The sequence below is a fragment of the Ceratotherium simum genome, chromosome 23 (assembly GCF_057802395.1).
Source record: "Ceratotherium simum simum isolate JZ-2026a chromosome 23, ASM5780239v1, whole genome shotgun sequence".
NCBI lineage: Eukaryota > Metazoa > Chordata > Mammalia > Perissodactyla > Rhinocerotidae > Ceratotherium > Ceratotherium simum.
Genome location: NC_141922.1, coordinates 12,975,606 through 12,989,866, shown reverse-complemented (window position 1 = coordinate 12,989,866; position 14,261 = coordinate 12,975,606). Strand labels below are relative to the sequence as shown.

Here is a 14,261-nt window from a genome sequence, read left to right as displayed (position 1 = left end):
GCTGATGCCTGAGAAGGTGCCACGTCCTTCCCTAGGGTCCCAGCCATCCTGACTCCAGGGAACTTCTGGCCCAGAGCCTCTGTGCAGGCCCAGGATGCAGCTGTCCCTCTGGTGGCCACAGGTGATTGTGGGGCTCTGCCAGGACTGGTCCCCAGACATCAGCCACCCGTCCAGATGTTAGGGGCACCCGTTAGCTTAGGGTCCCACCTGGGATCAGGACTCTTCTTTAAGAGGCAATAGAGGCTGGTTCCAGAACAGCCTGGGCTCCATCCACTGCTCCACCACTGACAGCTGTGTCGCTTTGGCACCTTACTCCCCTCTCTGTGCTTCCAGATCCTATCGAATTACCCCGTGTAAGATGGAGATATAAGAATCCCTAGCTCATAAGATTGTAGTGAAGATTTTAAAAGTTATTGCTCATAAAGCGCTCAGAACAGTACCTGGCTGTCACCTATTATTATGTGATGTCAATATTGTTAATAATAGTGATTATTCTGGAGAAAGCTACAGGACCTTTCTCCAGGTTAACAAAGGACTTGGACAATCACTCCTTAATTCTAGCTCCCTGCAGCTCTCCTTCAGCCTCAGTTTTCCCCATCTGTAAAACGAGAGTGATGGATTGATCTGCTCAGGTCTCGCCCAGCTGCGCCAATCAGGGATTCCATGGGCCATACGGACCCGGGTGTAGGCCAGGGGCTGGGATGGGATGAGCATCCTCAGCACAGGGCCAGAAGCTGGGCCCTTGACTTGTGGACCAGGCTCTTCCCATAATGCTGGTTCACCGCCAGCACCTCCCCAGAGCAGCAACTGGATTTGTTTCATAATAGGAAGTGTTTCTGGTAAAACTCACATTACCCAACATGGCTGTTCATGTGTGTGTGAGCAGTGGAGGAGTGTGTGTGTGTGTGTGCGTGTGTAGGGACGTGGACAGGGAGCAGGGGAAGAGCCTGAGGACACGTCACGGCCAGCACACCAGGACCAGGTCTCCGATTCCCAGACAAGTGTTCTTGGCATCCAGACAGAAATAAACCTCAGCAAGACAGTGCTCGTACGGCAGGCAGATCACCTGGGTTTGCTCACTCTGAGCAGGATCCCTTTATATATTCTTTCCTAATGATAAAACTTATCTCACAATCAAAACAATGGACATTGTGAAAAAATGTCTGAAGAACATTTTAATCTCCCTAATTCCATTCCCCAGAGACAGCCAGTATGGACATATTGGTGTTTATCCTTTCAGTGTTTTTTCCATGCATATAAATTATCTTGCATAAAAATGTAGTAAGATATTTATAGTTTTGTAAACTTGCTTTTTAAAAATGTACTCTACTGTGTGCCTGTCATTAAACATTGTCTGTGACATGAGAAGTGAGGCTGTAGGCAAGGGGAACTTGGCAGACCTCCCACCAACCCCTGGAAAGCTCTATCCTGGAAATAATGCACCCAGGTCACACTCGCCAAGAGCAGCTTCAGGTTCGTGTGACGGGAGAACGAATGCTGACACAGGCGCCTCCTTGTGGGGAAGCAAGAACAGAGAGACGTTCCCACTCTCCATGGCCAGAGCTGTCCAGTCCGTCCAATCAATCAAGCTTTTCTTTTTGCATGTTGCTCTTATGGGCTCATGTTTTGATCAAGAGGTTAAACAGCCACAAGCAAGTTAAAGGGGATTCATTGTTTACTCACACGTCTTGAAGGACATTGAATGAGTCCCTACACATGGTCTACATTAAAATCCTCTCTCCTTTCCATCCCCTCAGCCTGCAGCTGCCCCAGCTCCTCTCACCACCCCTGCCCAGTCCCCGCCATCCCCCTTCGGCTCTCTCTCCTTCCTCGTGCGTCCTCCCATCCCTGAACTTCGTCTTCTCCACCGGCAAGAATCTTTCCTTTCGCAGGGGAGGGAATGGACGTCCAGCAGCAATCAAAGAGTTCTCTCTTGTGGTCTGGTGAACACGATAATAAATGTGGTTCCATAACACATACATTTTTAAGTTCAACCTTCTCGAAATGTAACTTTTGCTTGAAGTTAGAGGTGATCATAATTTTAACCAACAATGTGCTAATTAAATCAAACTAGTTCTAGAAAGTGAGGGGTCTATCATCATCATCTAAGATGGAGAGAAATAATGTAACTATATTTTCAGAGCAAGGGCTCTGAAACCAATAGATTTGGGCTGAACACTGGCTCTATCAATACCTGTGTGACCTTAGGCAAGTGTCTTAACCTCTCTGAACTTCTGTTTCCTCATCTGTAAAATAGGGGTAATAATATCTCCATGTGTTTGTGCCTCTTGAGTAGCCTGCTTACATACATTGGCCCCTCCCTTCGTAGGACCCCCTAAAGAGCCCACCCGTCGGTGCTCACAGGATGGTCCTTGTCTAAAATCCCCTTTCAGCAGCCAAGTCAGAGTCTCCAGGGGCTGTGAGCGTGGGGCCAGCAGAGGAGGTGGGACAGGTGAGCTGCCTCTCGGCCGTGGGGATCTGAAGGAAGCCATCTCTCCGTGCATGGGCGCTTCCTCTGCCTTTGGCCACCCCTGTGCAGCTCTCCCCTCCTGGGGACCTCCTGAAAGCAGATGGGGCACAACCTGGAAGCCAGTGTTGCCTTAGCAGCTTTTCCAGGTCTGAGGTGGGACCACAGAGACTTACTTTCACAGGTAAGGAGATGGGGCCCAGGGAAGTCATAAAGCCAGGGAGGGCAGAAAGGGGACCAGAACTGGTTCACCGGACTCTCTCCCCTGCTCAGACTGTCCTGTTGTCCCCCCTCCGCGCCCCTCCCTCCTCCCAGCCTCTCACTGCCAAACGCCCCCTGGAGAAATACGCCCCCACCAGGCCAAAGGATGCCTGGCTCTCAGAGCAGAAGCCCTCGACTGGGGAAGATGTCAGTGCTGACTGAGCCTAGAAATAATCACCCCAGTCCGCATGATATGCTCGACCCCCGCCTTCCCACCTCCAGCCCTCCTCCCAGGTGCTCAGGCCCCAAACTAGGAACGTTCTTGACTCTCACACTCCCACATGCAGTCTGCTGGGACACCTGGCTCCTTCTTCAAAATATACCCCGAATCTGGTCACCTCTCACCACATGCTCTTCAACCACTCGCCGTCATTTCTTGCCTGAATCATTGCAGTTGCATAGATCATCTCTCGCTTCTGTCTTGCGTCCCCTCAGTCCTTCTTGGCACAGCAGTTAGAGTGAACCTTATCCAGGAGATCATGTCACTCCTCAGAGCCCTCCAACGACTCAGAGCAGAAGCCAACGTCTTGTGGTGGCCTCTACGGCTTTACAGATCCCATTGCCCCTCTGACTGCACTCCCCGCCCCCGGCACCCTGCTGCTCGTCAGACCCTCTCCTGCCTCGAGGCCTCTGCACATGCTCTCAGCTCCGTCCGGGAGCCTCTCCCCAGAGACCCTCATTGCTAACGCCTTCCCTCCGTCAGTCTTGGCTCACATGTGACCTCCTTAGTGAGACCTACCCCTGTCCAATTGCACACTGCACCCCCGCCCAGCACTCCCAATCCACCTTAATTTTCCCATAGCCCTCAGCATCTTCTACTGTACTGTATACTCTAGTAATTGATTCCGTCTAGGCACTGGGAATACAACAGTGCAGGGAACAGACGAGGTCCTGCTCTTATGGAACTGACTGTCTGGGGTGGGACACAGGCACTGAACACTCACTCACGGTGGCCTCGTTAGCACCCACTGTGATGAGTGTTAGGCGGGGTGGGGTGGGAATCCAGGGCATCCTTAGAGCTGAACGGGCCCTACGACACCGCTTTGGTCAAGGACAGTGTCAACAGCATGACTCTCCCCAGTCACTGACAACTTGCAGGCTGCTCTGGGAGGTAAGTCTGAGGGCAGGGGGAGAAGGACAAAGAAAGGAGGCAGGGACAGCAGGGGCCAGGCCTCTCCCATTGTTGCAACCCTTGACCAATGGAGACGGGCGTTGGTGGATAAATGCCCCCCTCGTCTGCCCTCAGGAAGGGTCCCAGATGCTTTCTACACAGCTCCCCAGAGGTGCCTGCGGCAGACTCCCAACTTGAGAACCCAGCCTTTTATCGGCTTTCCCTCCTGGCCTCTTTCACTCTGCCCAGCCCCTGGCTCTGCTCCCTGGGCCACTTCCTAAAATCAACCGCCCACAGCACATAGCCTTTACTTCGGCTCTGCTTTCCACGGAAATTTCAGGCTAAAACAGCACGTTCGGTGGTAAGTGCAGTGGAGACAAACAAACAGAGGGTAGAGGCGGTGTGGAGTGTCAGGGAGGTTGTCATTTTAACCAGCAGGGGCAAAGTAGGCCTCTCTGGCAGGATAACATCTGAACAAAGACCGAGGGCAGCCATCCACAACGCCCCCGGCAGGGGGACCCGCCACTGCAAAGGACCTGGACAGTGGTGTGCCCCGTGTTGTGTTCAAGGAAGAGCAAGATTAGCACGGCTGCTGTTTATTGACATGGAGTGAAGGAGACATGTGATACCTGCATACATACAAGACGTGTGTACGAGGTTTGGCCTCAAACCATTGCTTACAATGACAATAGTTTGGAAACAACCTAAGAGTCCATCAAACAGGGGACTGGTTAAGTAAACTAGGGCACCTCTACATAATGGAATATCACACAGCAGTCAAAAAGAATATGCTCTTTATGTAATAATATGGGACAATCTCCAACTCATATTAAGTGAATAAAGCAAAGTGTGAAATTGTGCATGTAACGAGTTACATTCAGGTTTAGGCATGGGAAGAATAAATACGGATAACATAAAATTGAACTGAGGTCTATCTCACTTACATAAGCCATACTGTTTCTCCTACAACTACAGATTATTGAGGAATTTTCCAAGAAACAGTACTTGAAAGATCCTGGTGTTTTGTGTCAATACCATCTTCAGACCACATACTGGAGAACATACGCCACCGTTGACTTTTATTCATGTGGCTTCCTCTGCCCCATGCCCTCTTCATCCCCTCAGAACACTGCTTCCTCCTCCGTTAAGGCCTCACCCAGGACCCCTCTTCACAGTCTTAGGACATTGTCTAAGTGGGCTCTCGACAGGAACTTACTAAATCTTTACTGACTCATTTAGATTTTGAACTAAGCTCTGTAAGAAATTATTTTATGTGAATTTATGGAATGGCAGTTACTGCAATCTCAAACAGAACCAGAACCGCATTTCAGCTCTCAGGACCTAGGTTTGAGCAGAAATGGTAATTATCCTTATGACAAGTCTTAAGCCCTGGAGCAATCTTAAAATACTCCAGGGTGCTTTTTAGTCCAAATCTCTAAAGTGAGGAAACGGCCAGCTGAAGTGTTCTGCTCACCAGCGTGGAGGGCTGGAGGAAGGCGGCGGTGGAGAACAGATCTTCATGGGTACAGCTCCAGAAGACAGGAGGCAATGGACACTTGGTATTGTGAAGGAAGAGGCACAAGGGCTCAGGCAGAGGATGAGTGGAGACACTGACCAGAGCTGTGTCCTAGCTGTAAGAGGGGGTAAAAGCAGGCCAGCTTGGAGTGACAGGTTTACCTACACTGGAGTGGGGCCACACCTCCCTTCAGCATGCAGGGCGGACCCTGTAATTAACCCTGGCCCTCTTTCCTGATGGGCCCATGGCAGCCCCACAATCCTTGATTCTAAGGACAGACATTACGAATAGAGATTAGACTTGGCAGATGAGAAGATGCGTGTTTGTTCTCTCTGGCGATCTAAATGGCAAATATTAGACCTGAAGTTCAATCCACTTCTTGGCTGCAGAGACAGCTCCTTTTATCACACTGCAGCACTGTGCTTCTAGCACACTAGGTTCTCAGATAAGCCTGCTCTTGTAACTAGAGGGGTCGGCAAACTCCTTCCACAAAGGGCCAGATAGTAAATATTTTGGCCTCTGAGGGCCATGTGACCTGTTATAAGAATTCCATTCTGCTGTTACAGTGCAAAAGTGGCCAAAAATATATGTAAACAAATGAGTGAGGCTGTGTTTCAACAGAATTTTACTTATGGACAGTGGAATTTGAATTTCATATACTTACATATGTCATGAAATATTATTGATTTTTTTCAACCTTTTAAAAATGTGAAAACTATTCTTAGCTCACAGGCTGTACAAAAACAGGTGTCAGGTGGACTGGCCCACAGACTAGTTTGCTAACCCCAGGTCTAGACTTAAGAGATTTTTCCACTTATTCTCCAATATGCAGAACATAAACTACGTTAACTGCAAAGATTATTTTACCTATTCCAGCTGCATCATTACTTTTATTCATATTCATTCACTCCATTCAAGCATTCACTTGGCATCTACTCAATTTGGGTACTGTGCAAGATCCTTGGGATACTGAGGGAATATCAGACACAGCTCTTCTCTCAAGTTCTCACACTATCTTCTCAGAGAATCAGAAAAGGTATCTACAAGTGCAGTTAAATATCAGGGGTGTTTGATGAGACACTTGTGTTACCTTCTCAGGGCTGCCATAAGAAATCACCACGAACTGGGTGACTTAAAACAACAGAAATGTATCCTCTCACAGTCCTGGAAGCCAGAGGTCTGACATCAAGGTGTCGGCAGGGTTGGTTCCTTCTGGAGGCTCTGAGGGAGAATCTGTTCCATGACTCCCCCACCGCCCCGCTTCTGGGGGCTGCCAGCAGTCCTCGGTTCCTTGGCTTGCAGACGCATTGCTCCACCTCGGCCTCCACTTTCATGTGGCATTCTGCTGTTTCCCCTTCTCGTCTCTTCTAAGGACTTGTCAATGGATTTAGGGCCCACTCTAATCCAGGATGGTCTCATCTCCTTAACTTCACTTCACCTGCAAATACCCTTTTTCCAAGTAAGGTCACATTTTCAGGTTCCAGGTGGACATATCTTTTGGGGGGCCACAAGTGACTCATTACAATACTCTTAGAAGGTGCCTAGAAGGACATGGCTAATGTTATCCCGAAGGCTTCATGAAGGAGGTTGACACGAGCTGGCCCCTAAAAGGTGAGAGCTATTGTTCGACAGATGGACGTGAGGGAGGAAGAGGATGACAAGCTCAGGGACCGGCCAGACCAGACTTATGGAAGTGCGACACCGCATGCAACAATCTAAGCAGCTGAGCCTGGCTGGAGGGCAGGGTATGAAGGCGAAGAGCATGACACGAAGCCCAGAGAGGTCAGCTGGGATTCTGTTATGAAGGGCTGTGGGAGTCACGATCTGGCACTATTAAGCCAGAAGGTTCTGATGGAAGCCTCCGGGATTCTCTTCCAGAGTTAACCCTTTTAACTGTGTCACAGCTCAGATACATTTCTCATTAAAACACCAGCATGGTTGGACTAAACCACCTTTAAGCAGCTTCTCCCAATCATGACATTTAGATTTCACAATTAAGGTTTTATGATCTTAAAATAAACACGCTAGTTTTCTACCACTAGTGAGATCGGGGACTTGAATCTCTCCTGGGAAGTCCCTCTTATACTCACTCTCCTCCCAGTATTAAGAGCTGTTCTTCCTTCCACACTCTTTGCTTCATGTTGCTACCCTCTCACTTCTGGGAAATGTGAATCAAGCAAGTGGGTAGTTTTCCTTCTATGACTACATCCATACAAGACTAAATCAAGAATAAAAGTCAAGTTAATGACAAGATCACTGGTCTTACTGCAATTAGCAAGAATTTTAAAAGCAGTTAAAACTGTGTACATAATAATGACGAAAAATACTATTAAAAAGACACAGCTTGTCCCTAAAAGGAGGGAAAATTATGTAATGTGTATACATAAAAATTGACATGGGGAAAGCTTTAGAAGCCTAAAAATAAAACATCAGTAAACCAAGCCACACTTAGAAAAATGAAAGCTGATTTTTATTTTATCATCAACAGCCATTCTTTAAACATGAACATGCATACGTAATATTCTACGCACACATCACAGTTTTTAACGTTAGTTAATAAAGATTAAACACACAACATACATCCTTACAAAAAAAGTCAAAATGCAAACTTAAAACTTTAAACAAAAGTCTTACTAATTTAAAAAAAGTTTGTGTTGGGTACCATTTGTACAACACAGTTAATTTAAACATTTTCATTTTGGCTGCACATGAAAAAAGCGGCAGTAGAAAATAAAGTCATTGAGGGTTTTTAAATAGCAGAATAGGCAGTTTTGCCATGCAGGAGAAGCAATATTAAATATTAGTTTTCAAAAAAAATCCACATTTAAAAATATTTAGTTCAAGTCACAGAATTTTTCTCAGTAGAGACCCCAATGCAATGCATAATTAGCTGCCTTAGATGGCCCGTTTGAAAGGACAATGTCCCTTCAGAGTATAACTTTACTGATTTTGGCACAGAAAAGAAGTCTTAAGAACAAGAACATGATTAAAAAAGGGAGGAAGAACGGAGGACAGAAATACAAAGCAAGAGTAAATGAGAGAGGAATTGCAATCCCTAAAAACTGTGCATTCCCAGTCACTGCAGAACTGTCTGTCCACAGCAGGCGCTTCTTCCAGAACTGCTATTGCAGCATGGATTTAATTTGCTTGGAGGTAGTCTCATCATTCAAATGTTTTGTTGTGTACCTAAAGGTAAAAAAAACATCGATTTTAAGGAATTAAAAAAACAAAGCATTACCTGCATTGAGTTCTAAATTACCATGAGATGAGCAACTGGCCAGGCAAACCTTCTCTCTCAACATTCACCTCATTCCAGCTTGAACTCTGTTCAGGTTCTGCCCAGCTTATCCTCCCCACCGCCTTTTAAACAGAACATCCAACAGCTGTTAACTTAGCTGTTGAACTACCTTGCTAAACGGATCTGGTTAAATTCTAAAGTAAACATGAGCTGTGACTTCTCACTCCCAGGAAAGTAACTGTTACATCCCAGGAGTCGGCAAACTGGCCTGTGGGCCAATCCAGCCCACTACCTATTTTTGTATGGCCTGTGAGCTAAGCATATTTTTACATTTTTAAATGGCTGGGGGGAAAAAATCAAACCAATAATAATATTTCATGTTAACATGGAAATTATATGAAATTCAAATTTCAGTGTTTATATAAAAAGTTTACTGGGACACAGCCATGCTGATTCATTTAAGTATTTTCTATGGTTACCTTCTTGCAACAATGGCAGAGTTGACTAGCTATGACAGAAACCATGTGGCCCACAAGGCCTAAAACATTTGCTTACTCTCTGGCCCTTTTCAGAAAAGTTTGCTGACCCCTGTTGTATTCTGTATTTAAGACAGCTCAGCTATTTCAGCTGTAATTGTCACATCCCAAAATGTTTCACTTCTCTCAGTGCCTTATTTTTAGGCAGAGGTGTTTTGCTATAAGTATATAAATCCAAATTAAGAACCCAAAAACGAATCACTAACAGTGATTATTATTTTACGAGAAGATTCACCATAGGATTCCTTTACATCGCAGAAATTCAATAAGCAAGGCTCTATGTCAGGCACTGTTCTGGAGCTTACAACCTAGCAGAGAAAAAGACGATAATATACTAATACTACAGAAGGGGTTAACCTAGGAGCAAAGTACTAGGTGGGGCCACAGAGACCAGGAAAGACCAGGTCACATGGACACTGGCGGCCACAGTAAGGAGTCTGGAGATTATTCTAAGTGCAGTGAAAGCCAGTGGAGAATATGAAGTAGGGGAATGTTGTGTGATTTCATTTACATTTTGAAAGGATCACTCTGGCTGTTGAGGGAGAACTGTAGGGCACAGAAGGAGAAGCAGAGGGACCAACCAGGGGCTATCATAAGGGTCTAGGTGAGAGATGACCAAGGCTTGGACCAGATGAGCAGCAATGGAAATAGGTGCTCAAATGCTTGACTGTGGGATATATTTCGGAGATAATTCAGACAGAACTTAATGCTGGTCTGGTTAATTTGGCTTATAAGAATTTCACATATAATCTTTAAGGAATATCATTTTAAGCAGGTACACACAGATGGCCTTTCTGCGTTAAATAAATTAAAACTCAATTCTTGTTAGGTTAATTTCAAATCAATTTTAAAAATTGAAGCAAGTACCTATACTCAAGCAAATCTTTGGACAGATTGCTTATTAAGTATCTGATATACTCTCTAAATTTTACTTAGAAGTCACTTCCAAACTGTTCCCACGTTACTGAACAGATCCCAGAGTGCCTGGCACGTAACAGGTGCTCAGTAAGTATTTGTGGCAGGAAGACAAGAAGGTAGGCAGCCAGGCTGGAAATAAAAATCCATAAAGGAATATTTACATTAAGTGGTAGGTGCTACAGCAAAGACTTAACCTCTGTTTCAGTTCCCTAGTGCAGAGAAAGTATATATAGCTACACATAATCCTACTGATGCCAGGAAATAAGAATTTTCAACATCCATCTCTTCGTTCCTGTTTCCCCCCCTCTTCTTTATACAACTGGATAATGGAAAGAGCCAAATAATGCGCACAGCAAAATTTCTACCACAGAGTACGTAAAAGTATTACTAATCAGCAAGGTACTGTGACACTCCAAAGTTGTGAGTGCTTTTCTCTCTACTACGGCACAAGTTCTCACTCCTTCCATGGGATGTGATCATGAGCTTCCACAGTTCTCAGATCCTTCCCCGGACAGAGCCAATGGAGAGGTCAAGGCATCACCACGTTCTCCATCACGAAAAGGCCAGTAACCTCTGATGTGTGTGAAAGTAACGTATGAAGATGTAGAGCAGTATTTCACTGTGTGCACAAAACCAAGTCCTTTTCCCAGGGCATGTGACTTTTCTACTGAAGAAAAACAACTATTATTTACCTTTACTCTTAAATTTAATTAAGAAGGCAATTATCTAGCACTGAACTTTAGCTCCAAGCTCTAGCTCTCTCCCTCTTTCTCTCTTATGCTCAAAGGTATTTGGCTCCATTTCTCCACCTGTAAAATGTAGACCAGACTTGTGGCTTTCTCATAATCACATAAGCTGGAGTTTCTATAATCACTACAGAAAAGCATTCAAAATAAATAATATATAGACATGCAATTATACTCTCATTTGGTTATTAACTGTTGGCTCTGAGGAAAACGATGGAGTGAGCATCTCTAGTAAATTGGCTACTCACAAAAAAAATAATAATAATTCAGCAAAAAGGTATTCCATTTTGTAGAGGTGTAAATAACAACACTTGCACAGCACTTTTGGGATTACAAACTGCTTTCTTAACAATATCTCCTTTGCTCTGAGTGAAGCATATTAAGGGCTAGGTTGACTTAATTTAAGCAGGGTTTCTCAAAGAATCAGCATTATCTACATCAGTAAGGGAGTTCGTTTAAAATGAAGGTGCCTGAGCCCCACCGCAGATCTAATGAAGACTTTCTGGAGGCAGTGACCTGGGAATGTGCATTTTTCATATCCACCCAGGTGATTCCAAAGCACACTGAAGCTCAACTGCACAGCAAACCTAAGGCTCAACAGTGTGACGTCACGTATTTGGGAGTTCAAGAATGAAATCCTGAATTTGAAAACAGACTCCAACATTTACTAGCTGTATCATCTTTAGTTTCTCAAGAGCTTAAGGTAACTCTTTTGCACAATGGAGACACCTCCAACATCCCATTCCCACACCCACCTCACAGAGCTGTGGTGAAGATTAAAGTCCTATATATAAAATTGCATTGTGCATCTACAGTGATATAAAAATGTTACTAATTATAACCACTACTCCATAGCATCAAGTAAACTGATTAACCTTACAGAACTTCCTAGGCGAAAAAATAAAAAGCAGACACAGAATATGGTCACCACGAATACAAACAGTTGAAGAGCTGTCGCTGCAATAAACTTGCATTTTCTAATTTCCATTATATATTTGAAAAGAAAACTTAACGGAAGTGACGGTGGCTCTTGTCTCACTGGTACTTTTCTTCCCCTCTCCCACAAACACAGCTTACCGTGTGGGAGCCCTCAACTCCATCACTCACTCACTGCCACTGCCCTCTTCTGCCCTAATTCTAGATTAAAAGAGACAGAACTCTCTTTAACTCTGAAAAATAAAAGTAAACTCTGGGTTTTTAAATAAAGGTTTTAAGCAGAGTCCCTTCAAGGCAAAGAAATAATACTAAAACCTCCTAAACCTCAATTATCTCTTAGTTTTTAGAAAAGATTTCCTGTCACTTGCTGGCTTCAGGGATGTAACCAATCCAAAAGAAAACAGCCTGGGAGAAAAATCAGGCTGACTGGACACAGGTAGTTTTCAGAAAGGGACCAAGTAGGAAAGATGCATACCACAATAAATACTGGTAAATCCAATGAAGTTTGCACTGCAAAACCTCAAGAGTAACAAATTCCAAAAACAACACTTATGGTTGAAATAGTTTGACATTTTAAGAATTTTTAATCGCTTTATTATGTTCCTTAATCTTTCTGATGTACATTTAGAATAGATCTCCTTTCAGGCAATCACTGCTTATAGAATACTTTTCATAGCCTTAATAAAATCATTTGCTGGTTCCACTCAGCTGAAATGACGCAGCCTAGGTTTCGCTTTATGACATACCAGGTGTGACTAAGTATTCAAGAGGAATACAATCTGTTTTGCTCACAAAATATGTGGGGAATGTAATATTGAATTGGAAATCATTTCATTCTGTTCTATGAACTACAAAGCACTGCAATGAAAAGCAAAGACAGCCTGTGACCTCAAAAAGTCACTATATAAATATTTCTGTGTTCATATAAATTTTGTGCTTAAGCCCCAGATAATCAAGCAATGAGCAAATCATCTTTTGTGTTAGGGAATTATACTACCAATTAAATCTCTGTAGTCAAGATGTTATAATGTACTGAGATTTTCATTTAAAAATATTCCTGCATTCTTAGCTTTAGTAAATCAAATAAGTCTAAGCTGAGAGAAGATCTCAAATAATGACTGACTGCTTTATTTTCATTATAAGAAATATAGGAAATACACAAAAATAATAGAAATCTGCATTTGTGAACACAGAAATGTAATTACACTATATTAAGGGAAGAGAGCTAGTTGTAAAACAGTTTGTATGGTATTATTTTGTAAAAAGATAACTATCATATAGACCTATGACTATCTGTTAAGTGTAAAGAAAAAACCTCTAAAAGAATATATACCAAAATGTTAATAGTGGTTTATTTCAAAATAGTGTGATTACATGATTTCTTTCTTTTTCTTTAAATTTTCCTGTGTTCACTGAATTTTATTTATAATTAGCATGTATTACATTCATTAAAAAATAAAAAATAATAAGCACCTCTGCTTTAAGAGGGGCAAAAAATGAAAGCCAAATCTTCAGGAAAGAAATAAAACTGCTATTCTCATTTGTACACACACTCTCTCTCTCTTCATTATAAAAATACTGTAACCAACATTTGAAAGCAAGATTACCAATAAGCAAAACGAGATCTTCGCATTTCTAACTTGAACATTTATATTCATATCCTTTGTGCTATTCACATTTTGAAGCATTTTCTTACACATATTTTTCCTATATGTATGTACATGTACATATACACACCTGAGAGCATTGAGAAGACCTTCTACACTATTAGGAGGCTGGTCCTTAAGAACTTTGATACAACCTTTCATCTAAGGAGAAAAGGAAACCAAACAGGTGAAACATCTCTTTTTTCATCTAACATTCACTTTCGAAATAGTAATACTTAAACTAGCACCACAACTATGAAACTCATAAGAAATTACCCATTGGAAATGTCAAAATAATTATTCTTAGAACAGGAAAAAAAAATCTACCCAAGTGTTATTATTTTTGGTTTGTCAGTCAAACAAAACTTCTTGAGAACCAAATCAGTCAAAGTGAAGCACCAGCCACACTAATCAGAAAACTAAGGGTCAGCTATGGGAAGACTTCCTGGAAAAGACGTTGAGTAACCTTTTAAAGGATGGAATGGACATGCTGGCAAGGAAAAGAGGCAGATGGATGCCATGACAAAAATAATAAAGTATATCACACACAGAGGACAGAATTCTGCAGGGCTGAAGTGACTCACATAGGGGAGTTTACAGAGGGCCTTGAAAGCCAGGAGGACTCATTTGGAACTGATGGGGATGGCAGCAGGAAACAGGCTATTGAAAAAGGGAACAACTCAATGAAGATGGTATGTAAAGAAGATGAGCCCAATTACTGTGAAAAAGCAGAGCATAGTAGAGATATCACAGGCTTTGGAAGCCACGGAGATGTGGGTTCAAAATCCTACTCTACCATTCACTAGCAACTATACTACTTAACTTCCCTAAACTTTAGTTTCTCTATTAGTACCAGGGAGATAACACCTACATCCTAGGAGTATTT

General features: G+C 43.3%; 1 protein-coding gene across 10 annotated transcripts in view; it reads right to left on the bottom strand.

Annotated features, from left to right (window-relative positions):
• Nucleotides 1-7,803: 7,803 nt before the first annotated feature.
• CYRIB (CYFIP related Rac1 interactor B) overlaps nt 7,804-14,261 on the bottom strand; it is a 144,543-nt gene continuing 138,085 nt past the window's right edge. For all 10 annotated transcript variants that reach the window (XM_087447450.1, XM_087447457.1, XM_087447454.1 and 7 more), the window contains 2 exons: nt 13,467-13,537; nt 7,804-8,541 (listed from right to left, as the gene is read on the bottom strand). In XM_087447450.1, the coding sequence (XP_087303576.1) occupies nt 8,478-8,541; nt 13,467-13,537 (135 nt within the window). In that variant the 3' untranslated portion in view covers nt 7,804-8,477. The remainder of the gene's footprint in view (nt 8,542-13,466; nt 13,538-14,261) is intronic.